The sequence below is a fragment of the Micrasema longulum genome, unplaced genomic scaffold (genome assembly GCF_059751315.1).
Source record: "Micrasema longulum isolate JH-2025_06_02 unplaced genomic scaffold, ASM5975131v1 h1tg000334l, whole genome shotgun sequence".
Classification (NCBI taxonomy): Eukaryota; Metazoa; Arthropoda; class Insecta; order Trichoptera; family Brachycentridae; genus Micrasema; species Micrasema longulum.
This window is the reverse complement of record NW_028277538.1, coordinates 642948-655392: the sequence shown is the minus strand read 5'-3', so window position 1 is coordinate 655392 and position 12445 is coordinate 642948. Positions and strand designations below refer to the sequence as shown.

The window sequence follows — 12445 nt, the reverse complement described above, 5'->3', positions numbered from 1 at the left end:
GTTATGTATTTGGGATTTGATCTTTGACCGTCTTTTATTAAATAATAATTGAAAAAAACGCTAGATGTCCGTAATGAAGTTCATGAAAAGCACTGCCTTCAAAGTTACCCATACCCGGTCATTACTTAAAACTGATAAAAACCCACGCATACACGTTTTGTTCATGTAAACAGCAGCTGTAGTATGAAAAAAATAAGCATTTGTAGTTTGTGTCTTAGCCGACCCTGGCCGATGGCGGCGCGACGATCGGTACGACACAGTACTTAACTGAATTTTATCTGGCGCATTTTTCAAATTTTACAAATAGTTACTCGCATATTTAGTATTATTTTTTGTTGTTGTTTTAATGAAATTCTAGTAAGGTAGGCACTGATTATGTGCCTATATGGAACGTAGCCACTGCCATTGCCGGCGGCGACTAGAAGTTGCAAAATTTAGTATATTTAAAATATCTAAATAAGGACAGAGTAAGTTAAATTTGGAGCAGCTACGGTTGATAGATGAGTTTTTGTCATTTATTTTGACAGTGGATTATAAAATAATCATGTTGATTTAACGGGATAATTGATTGAAGTACGCTCTAAAAGATAAGGACTATCGATAAAATTGTTCAAAATTTTCGGAAAGAAAAGACAGATCAGTATAGCCTCAATATCTTCCCATCTCTTTAAAACGAATCATTATATAATGAAAACTAAAATAACCGTGCATCTTGCTCCATTAGAGAGGTAGAAACGTTCAACATAAAATTATAACATGTATTTGTATAAAAAAAACTAGTGGACTCGACAGACATTGTCCTGCCAGAACGTTGGCTTGCCTGCTATTAGCTGGTTGAACAAACGTTTTTTCAGAAATAAGGACACACATTATTTATTTTTGACTTTTTTGAGCTATTTGTAATAAGGGTTAGTTTTTAGTTTTATCTCATGTAATTGGCTAAGAGACCTCGTCGTGCTAAAATCACTACTCTAATGCCATAATCCACGGAGAATATAGGGAATACGTGTTAATGAAGAAAATTCAGACCGCGTTTTACCCTGAGCATTCTAAAATTATGACACTTGACTCATGTTCAACGCGAATTTAGTCATTCTTTAATAGCCGGTCGGGTTTTGACGTGACCTTGACATTTAATTCGAAACCAAAATAAAAGAAAAATGACTGTCGTGAAAGCGTGCGAAAACCATCCGGATAAAAGGGAAAATACTTTTCATTAACATGTGGGTACCTAGGTACTAGTTTATGATTGAATTCCAAAACTAAAAATTATTAATATTCAAATATTGAATTTAATTAGGTACCTTTGTACTTGTTTATGGTTGAATTCCAAAATATAAAAGAATTCATTTTCATAATAATTCATTTTTAATTCATAATTCTTTTTGCAAATGTCAAACTCTGCTCTACTTACCAACAGTGGTGTATTTTGTGTAAGAATCCGTTTTTCAAAAATGTATATAATGACGGTTAAAATTATTTAAGCATTACTAATATCCATTAAAATAAGTTTATATGTAGAAATTAAAAAATTATAAGGAAATTTATAAATTTAGTATCCATTAATAATAATTGTTGCTTGTAAATGCTAAAATACATTTTTTTTATATGGAAAAAAACAACATCCTCCGAATTTTTCAATATATATGCATTTTAGTCGAAAGCAACACTGGAAAATCGATGATAAACACATGGGTACTTATATGCTTCTAACTTTTCTCACTTAGCATATTGAAGATGTTATTATTTGTAAACCTTGAGGACGTAAATGTTTTTTTTTGCAAAAAACCGCACGTAAATCTGTCGAGCCATTTTCGGGTTTTTGTGAGACTAATAACGGCGATTTATAGATTTAAAAAATCATATACTTTTTGAAAAAATAAAATAAAATTTTAAAAAATAATTTAACAATGTTTTGAGTTTGTCCAAACCTTTGCCGACAATGACTGGATTTTACCCCCTTAACTATTATTTCTGAGAAGGGAATATGGAAGTCTAGGCATTTACAGGGCTTATGACCTGTCATAGGCTGGTTTAAGTGGCCACTTTACATACTGTGTAACATTTACAATTATTTCTATCTTTGAACACGCATGTTTCTTCGCTTCTTCCATCTGTCGGGTTTTGTGAAGTTAATTTGCTGAAACCTGATGGTGGGATTCATCTGGCGGAATAATTTCATGTACTGTGCAACGCCTGAAAATTCCCTGTTGTAATAGTAACGGTTGTTTTAATAACTCCCTAGGGGTGAAATCCAGTCCTTGTCTCCAAAAGTTTGGACAAACTCAGAACATTGTTGATTAAACCGACTGGTCTAAGAAGAAGTATAAAATTTTCACAAGTAACTATCGACGTGCTAATAAGCGACGTGATAACAATTTCTCACCATGGTTATTTATAGTATTCGCGATCACAATGGAACATCCGTGAACACCTAATATTAAATATCAAAATATTTACGTTTCGCGACGTATAATCCTGCTGCGCAATCACATATTTGAATTTCAGGTGTGTAAATATGGAAAATATTCCAAAACTGCTATTTTTTATTAATTTATCACGCTATTTATTGCATTTAGCCGGCGGTTGGCATGCCAAATGTCAAGAAAAGCCATCGCCATAGTAATTGTAATTTAATTTTCACTTTTTCGTATTAGATAATCCTTACTATTTTGCAAATGCAATATATTGTATTGTTTTTTATAGTAAACGCCGATTTTTCGCCAATGAACTGTACGAGTATTTATTTACGAGGAAAACAAAAAACAAACCGACACGAGCGTCGACTTAGAGATTACACACGCGTTGAATTATGAATTCGATAACTTAAGAATGTTCATTATTGCTCATTGTGATCGCTCAAATGCTTAGCATGTTTTTAATTGAGTTATTTGTTGATATTATTGATAGTTATTTGTATATATATTGATAGTTATTTGTGATTGAGCTACTGATGAATCTTACGCGCGTCAAATGAGGTTTGACGCCGTGGCGCAGTTGGATAAAAGATCAACTGTGATACAGGCGCGCAGGTTCGATCCCGCCAACTGCGAGAAAAAAATCGGAGAAAGATTTTTTCTCAATCGGTCTGGGTGTTGCGGTGTATTTTTCATAACCTCCTTCCATATCTCCCCTTTCCCGCCTGCTGACAAGCCTCTGTTGTTTTTTCAGACATCCCACATCATGCGCCTCCATTGCCGACATTATGTCCGTTCTGTTCTTTCACACTATGCGCTACAATGTCAAAACGCCCCGAGACGCTTCCAGCGACCGCTTCGTCCTCTCCAAGGTACGCTCTTTCTAATTCACTTATTTATCATCATCCCAATGCAATTTAAGTTGCGGGTTCGATTCCTGACAAGGTCGACGCGAAATATTTTATTTATTTTATTTTACCCTTTTTTTAATTTTTTTAATTTTTAATTTATTACGGATATCAACAGTAATACATGTAAACAATATGACAAATAAAATATACAGAGAATAAAAGCAATGACAGATATCCACAGAAATACATTAAATACTCGTACAATACACGCTAGTGTATTTGTGTTAGTGTAAGTGTGTGAGAGGGTGGGTGAGTGGGTGTTATAATGGAATGAGGGTGACCATGTGTGTAAATATTATTGCGCAAGTGTCAAAAATATAAAACTATTAAGAGTTAGAGATAAAATAAGATTATTTATTTATTTATTATTCGAATCGGGTTGTGGTCCTGTGGCTAGTGCCTCGGACTCACGGACCTTCGGTCCGTGGTTCGAATCCTCCAACTTGATTCCCATTTTCTAAAAGTGAGTTATTTAAAACTCGTTGAAAACGGCCCACAAAATTAAATATTTGGAAAAATCATAAGAACGCAAATATTTCTTTTTTAAAAAAAAAATATTAAAAAAATTATAGAAACTAGGTATAAAAAAAACGCTCATTATAAATGTTAATTTGTTGCAATCAAACGAATCAATGAGGGGAAAGTTTATATACATATGAGGGCGGGTATATTGCCTTAGGGCAATATCTTCCTACCTACCCAAACCGTACATGGACATATTGAATCTTACAATTTTATACAAAATTGAAAACAAAGATTAACAAAATAAAAATGGTAAACATCTTTATGTGGTAAACATCTTTATTATGTACTAGCAAATTGATAATTGAGTTTTTAAAACTTTGAATCAAATTAATTTGATTTTTTTGGGATCCCCAAGGAAATTGAAGCGTCGAGTATAATTGATCAGTTTAAGAGGTGGTTTTATGCTGTAATATATCATTATCCCTGGACTGGCACCGGATGCGTAAGACTACTAATTTTACTTCCACAAATCAAATGATCGAGACACGCTTTTTTGGAGTATCAATCCACCACAGGGTGTGGAAAGGGAAATGAGTAATCATACACGAAACTGCAAATTTGTGACACTAGGCACAGCATGCTAAACGAATTGAATCTATTTAATGTCAAGTTTGTAAAATTTATTTCCTTTGGTAACGTGATTAATAAAGTGGATACTGGCGGAATCGTGATTAATAAAGTGGATACTGGCAGAATCAAGTACGCACATTCAAACGAGCCCATTAATTAATCTTTATCGAGTGGTGTCAAGTAGACACGTTGGAATTCCTCAGGCAATAATGACTCTTATTGCATCTGTGATTTGTGCAACATTATTTTTTCACCATACTAAGCGATAGCCTTTAAGCTAAGTATATTGGTGTTGGTTTTTATCTCTATGCTAAATTTGAAACTTGTTAAAATTTTAGTAACCATAATGCTATTGGTTTACTACAAAATTAATTTGCTATATTCTCAAATCTCAGAATCGATTTGTCATATCTGAGGATGGCATGGCTCACATCCGGACAGTCTGTCCCAACTTTGAACGTTCCTGCGCTACTCTGTGCAGTCATTTGTTACCGATGGGCCTATAATTTCAGTGACCGAGCCACTCAATTTCGTCAAGTGGCATCCACTCGACATTGTTCCTTGAACACATCCCAGTTAGATATTTTTTTACGAGATAGGTGTTTTTATATTAATTTTCTGGAGTTTTAAATATGAGAGTTGCAATGTTTTTTACATTACTCATAAAATGTACAATAGGGTAGGCCGATACTTTGAATTTTGAAATGAAAGAGGTCTAAAAAGTTGCCTTTTTTTTGGATTTTTGATTACTCGGAATGCAAAAAATATTAAAAAATAATAATTTGATACTTCTTTGGGCCTTCAACCAGAACTTGAAGTTTTCGAAAAAGACAATTTTTTGCGCTATACCGGCGGTCATTTCGTATTTAAGTAAGAAAATCAGTCCAATTAAATTTTATATTGTGCATTAAACCTTAAATAAGTATCTAAGGGGGTGAGTTGCACTTTGTTTTGTAATAAATGGGTAGCATTGTTTAAATGAGCCATTGTTTTCGTCAGTATTAGCCAGGCGCTCAACGGAATCAGTTCTGCGGAGTGTAAACTTTTTGCATTTCGGTAGTTTTAAAACGTGTTCGAATTTGTAATGTGATTAAGTTATATCTTTACTAACAAAAAAATAATTTTATCATATAGATAATTAACAAAATGTTCGGACATTTATAAACTTCAAATCTCGGTTGAGGGCCAAAAGTAGTATGAAATATTTTTTTAAATAATTTTTACGTTCAATGTCATCCTAAATGCAACTTTTAAGATCCCTTTCACTTTGATGTCTAAAAAAATAACAAAACTTCATACATCATCAGCACTGACCGCTAAGTCAACCTCAGTAGCCCTGAAAAGGGCTTTCCAACGCGTCCTGTTGGTTCAAAAAGGCGAGTGCAGTCAGGGCAGTCACGGCGGAAGGCAGCGGCGAAGCGCGAAGTCCAGCGGGAAGCGGAGGGCAGGAGCAGAGAGTAAAACGCAATAGTAGTGTCTTGAGTGAACTAAGCGAACTAACATTTATTTAAAGTGTACCCATTATAAGGCCCTCGCAGCGCACTGCCCGACGCCCGAGCGCGCGGTCGCCGCTGTGTACGAGAGCCACCGTCGAGGAGTGGGGGTACGGACGACCACTCGCTCGGCTTCCCCCACTCACTCTGTTCCGACGGCCGGCCACGTAAATAGCGGCGTCCACCCGCGCACGAGCATAGTCGACAGTATGCCACGTGGCGCACAACATAGAATGAATACTTACAAATACAAAATCAACATAAAATTATCCAAATAAAATCCTATTCTACATTGTCCTCGATATAGCCAAGGCCGAACCCGAAAGTGGATCAAATCGCCTTTATTATGGATTCAGCACTTGGCTTTCACATATACCGAGGACCTATACTATCAAACATTATTTATAACAAACAATTACATAGTATTCCGTGGCTTCCATCGCTCCCAGCGCATCCGGAACAGGTATTCTATGGTGTAATTCACCACTGTAATTAGGCTTCCTGGCCTGTTGTAGTGCAAATAATAAAAAAAATATATCTACAAACCATAAAATCCTAAACAACAACTTTATAAAGTTTTTCTTTAAAATAAATTGTCTTCTCTTCAAGCAGATCGGAAGGTCTGCTGACGAATGACAACAGTCCGCCTTCTCCTGACGAGTTTCCTGTGGTTTCCTCGTCACTAGAGCAAATGCGGAGAAGCTCCTGAAACAGGCCACAGCCGAAACATCCCACCAGATCCTTACACATTATAAACATATTTTATCAATTAAACAAAGTTTTTCATTTAAGTAAATTTAATAGAATATTGTTTTTTCAAGTACACAAATAAATAACTATCCCCTTGAAGTAAATATAAACTTTAAAAATTATAAACAAGGTAAATAACAACAAAGTCAATAAAATTATTTCACTTCTAACAATTTCCTTTACTTTTCAGGGCCATGCCGCCCCGATTCTGTACGCCGCGTTTGCTGAGGCGGGAAACTTCGAGGTGGAACTCCTCAACAACCTTCGCAAGATCGACTCCGACCTGGAGGGTCACCCGACCCCCCGCCTGCCCTTCATCGACGTGGGCACCGGCTCCCTCGGCCAGGGCCTGGCCGTGGCTTGCGGGATGGCGTACGTCGGAAAGTACTTCGACAAGGCCAACTACAGGTAAGGTTTATATTCACGTACGTTTGAAGTCATAATATGCTGACAACCTCTAGAAGAACCCTGTTGAGAAAGGAGTATGAAATTCTAGGCATTTAATGGACTTCGATGCTGTAATTTTTTAATTGGCCCATTTTATTTATTCACTCTGTAATTTTCCCGTACGGCGGAGTAAAAAATTCACTTCTGTGTTTAAAATTGAAGAACTGAAATACTGGAAAAGTGTTTTACTTGTCTTTTTTTTATATCTCTATCTATTATGTTTATGAAAAAAATGTATGTCGCTAATCACGGCATTTGAAATGAATATACATATCTGTATGCGAAAGGTAAAAGAGTATCTTCAAAAACCTAACTTTTCAAGAGATCAAATTAGTGATTTTTCATTTTTCAAACAACTTCTTTTTCAATGAGATGCTTTAAAATAAATTTGTGTTTTAAAATATATTTATTTATTTATTTGACAATTTTCATTTATTTATTCATATATTGAGAACATTACAGAAAAAAGACCCAATTCATTCTAAATACAATAATAGATGACAAATTACAGTAGATAGTTATGTTATTAAAATAATATAACAAAATGTAAAAAGAAAAATTAAAAGTTAGAAAGTGCTTTCCTAAGGGAAGGCCCACTGTCGTGAAATATGTCGACATCCGAGGCGATGAGATTAAGTAGCAAGATTGCTCTACCAACCGGCATAACCATTGGCAGGTTGGTTCTGCATCGTGGTAGGTAAAACAATCGATGATAGTTATCAGGTACGAACAGACCTACATACATCAGAATTTCTGAGTTATGTATGCGACCACCGATCACCTGGAAAAAGTGAACACCCAAATGAACGTCCCTCCTCCTCCATAATGACTGATAGCCTAGCATCCCCAGTAAAAAGTCGGTTGGGAAGAGCCAAGGATAATATCCACACTCTTTTAGGTACAGATAGCGCAGAAATTTTTTCTGCACTCTCTCCACCATCAATAATTGTAGTAATAGGTGTACAGAAAATAGATCCATATTATCCGCAGAAGCCGTATTCAGCAAGCAAATTCCCCTATAAATCGGTGAATTCTGACTTGCATTCGCACAGCTTCTGGGTGCGTAGAACAGTGCATGAAATCTTGCTCTAGTATAATCATTGGGAACATGCAAACTGATCTCTTTCAGTACATTTGGATTATATACATTTCCAAAAATCAGCTTACAGAAATGTTTCCCTAGAAAAAATTAAAAAAAATAAGATTTGAGAGTGCTGTAACCCAAGCGTCCCCTGCTAGAAATAATGATGGATACAAGAATGGATAATTATTATTTTAACAATGTTTTGAGTATGTTCAAATGCTTGCAGACTGACGGATGGAAGAGTTGAGGAAATGTGGATGTTCAAACATAGGCAGAATGGTGAATGTTACACAGTGTGTAAAGTGGCCAATGACAGGTTATAAGCCCTGTAAATGCCTAGACTCTCATATTCCTTCTCAAAAATGTTTCCCCTCTCTGTTGCAACAAATTTTAATTATTATTTTCTTTAAGATATTAATACACATTATAAAAACACTCATTTTAAAAATCTTTGGGAGTGCTGTAGGTTTTTTTAATGTTCTCAACCTCCTCTTTTAGTGTGGAGTTACAATAAAAATATAATTGTCATTAAAGAAATTATGAGTTAATGCTATTTACCATGTAATAGAGAACGAAAAATTTGATGTATATTTATTTATATATACGCCCAATGGGCATTTTTATGGACACATTTATGCATAGAAAATTATTATAAAAAAATTAGAAAGACTCAATGGTTTATAGTAGACTTTGTGGAAGTGGAAGCGGGAGAGAGGTGTTTATAATTGAATTTGATTCAGCGATCGTTTGATTTAATATTCTTGATGTGAACATCATAATATGGAGACCAGATAACAGAAGAATACTCTAATGAATAGAAGAGAGTTTTAAGGGTATTGAAATTTTGAAGTCAGCTGTGCTTCTGTTAATAAATCCAAGAAGTTTTGAGGATTTATTGATAACATGTTCAATATGAATTGTATAAGAAAGTTTAGTGTCAAGTATAATACCTAAATCTCGTATACTAGACACACTACATATATTAATAACTCAATTTAAGCATATTTGGAGTCACCGAGTTTACCTCTTGCATACAGATATAATGAGGGCGGCCGCTATCCAGACAATATTTGCAAAACCCTAACGCAGATCATCACATGACCCTATCAAACTCATGCATCATTTCCTTTTCATCATAACGCCATCGATCCCCCATAAAACCCTAATTGTCCCAATATACAGTTAATAATACAATGACTAGTCTACTATTTTATCTGACTGTATGGGAAATGTATCACGCAGGGTGTATTGCGTGATTGGTGACGGAGAGGCTGCAGAAGGAAGTATCTGGGAGTCGCTGCACTTTGCCTCGCACTACAAACTAGACAACTTGTGCGTCATCTTCGATGTCAACCGCTTGGGGCAGTCGGAGCCTACCTCCCTCCAGCATCAGGTAATGTCAATACTTCACGACCAGTGCGTAAATTTACTATTATGTATAAATAGGCTGAAAAATTTTTTGAAAATATTTGTTATTTATTTATTTATTGCATTTACATTTAAGCTATTAACAACACCTACGTGAAGATAAATATATACTAGAAATTGATAACACAATCGACATATTTAAGACTTTAAGGTAAACCGTGCCTATCTTTCTTCATCCCACACCATGTTTGTTGATCAATATCTAATTTTGACTTTTGGTGATAAAGTTGCCCATATTTATGTTTGTTAATAAATTGCTAGTTTTGAATTTTGATGACGAAGTTGCGACCATATAAATAAATTAACTGCAACAGAAATAGGACATCACTTATAGCATTATCATCATAATTCCCTTTCCGCACCTAATGGTGCATAGGGAACTGTAATGATACACCAATCGCAGCGTATCTTGATAATTCATAGTTACATGAAGGTCAGTCTAACTATGAAATATTCTGGTGTGAAAACACTCTTTTAAATAAATATTTCATATCAACCATGTCGGGAATTTAATCCGAGACCCCTTACATGGTAGGCAAACGCACTGACCATTACACCACGAGGCCGGCTATAGCATTGAGTATTTTGAAAATGCATCCTCAAATGAAGACAGAATAAGAGATTGCCCTATTTCAACATCGGAATAATTACCCCTTTTCTATTCGAGCAACCATGCCACTTTTCTTAGAAAACATTGCTGGACAGACTCGATGTGGTCAATATGAGTCCTATTCAACGAAGATCAAATTGCAGAAGCATATTCAAGATAGGGACAAACTAATGAGCAGTGATGTGTTTTGAAGGTTTTAATATTTTTGAAGTTCATTGTCATTCAATTGGTAAAACCAAGAATTTTAAGATATTTGTTTACAACATCATAAATGTGTTCACTATTGTGAACTCCATGAACATGAAATCTTTACAAGTCGATTTATTTGAATATGTAGATGGACGTGTACCACCGTCGCGTCGAGTCCTTCGGGCTGCACACGCTCACAGTGGACGGGCACGACGTGGCGGAGCTGGTGAAGGCTCTGGATGAGGCGCGCGCCACACGCGGGCTGCCCACTGCGCTGGTCTGCAAGACTTATAAGGGTCGGGGCTTCCCCGCCATCGAGGACCTGGAAAACTGGCACGGAAAGGCCCTCGGGGCAGAGTCGCAGAGAGTCCTCAAGGTACTTTGGATTTTTTTTATTACGTGAGAGTTTTATGATACATCCTCTTAATTTTGTGCCCAAACCAATGCTTTTCAACATATTCAAACTTTATTTTATTTTTACAAACATTTTACTAATTTAATTTATCATAAAATTGTAAAAAGCGAGAAAGTCCCGTGAAGAATTCAGAGAACGTCAAGAGAATCCTAGAGGCTTAGAATGATTAAGATGAAAACTTGATTCCCATTTTCTTTTAGGGAGTTATTTACTCCTTGAAAATGGTCCCTCAAAATGAAATATTTGGGTAAATCATAAGAACGCAAATATTTCTTATTGCTTTAAAAAAAATTAAATAAATACATTTGGACAGAGACATGCACTCTTCTTTGCTCCCAGACTATACAATGTATTTACTAATAATCTGAGACATGAAAAGCTGCACCTTTAATAAATTTGCTAAAAAATGGGTTATGGAAAGATATGTACTTGATTTCTTTAGCCAAATTACTAGCAAAATATGTTACTTTTTGGTATTTTGTTTTTATACTTAAATATTTATAATGCGCATTTTTTAAATATGTGTATGCAAGTATGTGTGTATACACATGGATTTTGAGGGTGGATATGTGTGTGTGCATGTATGTATGTGTAATTTTGTGATCAAACCAGTATACCCAAGCACAGGTTATGCCTATGTGGGATTTTTTTTTTCTTGTCTTTTTATTTTATTATTATTCACATGTACTATAAACCTATATTTAAATTATAAGAAAAAAAGTCAATAAATATTTTAAAATATTTTTTTATTCATTTTATGTTTGGCGTTTAGGATAGAAATTATTGAATAACTCAAAAAGTATTACATTTTTGGCATTTTAGATGATTCAGAAAAGATGGGAATTTCACAGAGAATCATGTTTTGTAAACAAAAGCAATTTGAAAAGTTGGCGTTTAGGATAGTTCGGACTTGAATTGACACTATAAAGAAATTAAAAAAAACAAAAAAACAAAAGTATTGACCCTTTCCCTGTGTAAAAATTTGACATTTAATTTATTAGTCTGAACAATTATTTTACATATTTTATCTGTTTGTTTAAACAATCATTTTGTTATTGACCATGAATATATATACTCTATACTTGATGAATACTTTAGCTATTAACTTTGTTGATAATAAATTACTCGCATATGCTTTGAGAACTGGCGTAGTAGTGCTGTCATAGGCGCTCACGGACGAATGAAGTGTATTATACTTTGTATTATATGATTTATAAATATAAAATAACTCGCCTAAAAAGGAGCATATTTTTTTTAAAAATACATTTCCTAGTAGGTGTAATTATTTGGTGAAATGTCACCGACTCGTATTAAAGATTTTTCTTCATCGAACTCGACTGATGGATGAATCGAAGAATCTGCCCTACATTACACTCTATTATTGTTATTGTACGGAGTCTCGGTTCCCACAGCACCTGAGGGAGCAGCTGGTGAACCCGGGCGTGAAGGCCTCCCCCCTCGCACCCAGCAGCGCCGTGGCCCCCGTGTCCCTGGTCGGGGTCCGCCTGTCCTCGCCCCCGGCCTACAAGGACGGGGAAGCCGTGGCCACGCGCCTTTCCTACGGCATCGCTCTCAAGAAGATCGCCGACAGCAACAGCAGGTCCGA

General features: G+C 35.5%; 1 protein-coding gene across 1 annotated transcript in view; it reads left to right on the top strand.

The window, feature by feature from the left end:
• LOC148282372 (transketolase) overlaps positions 1 to 12445 on the top strand; it is a 33939-nt gene that overhangs the window by 9290 nt on the left and 12204 nt on the right. The window contains exons 2-6 of the mRNA XM_088225173.1: positions 3172 to 3289; positions 6857 to 7074; positions 9440 to 9590; positions 10573 to 10800; positions 12252 to 12439. Of these exons, the coding sequence (XP_088081299.1) occupies positions 3172 to 3289; positions 6857 to 7074; positions 9440 to 9590; positions 10573 to 10800; positions 12252 to 12439 (903 nt within the window). The remainder of the gene's footprint in view (positions 1 to 3171; positions 3290 to 6856; positions 7075 to 9439; positions 9591 to 10572; positions 10801 to 12251; positions 12440 to 12445) is intronic.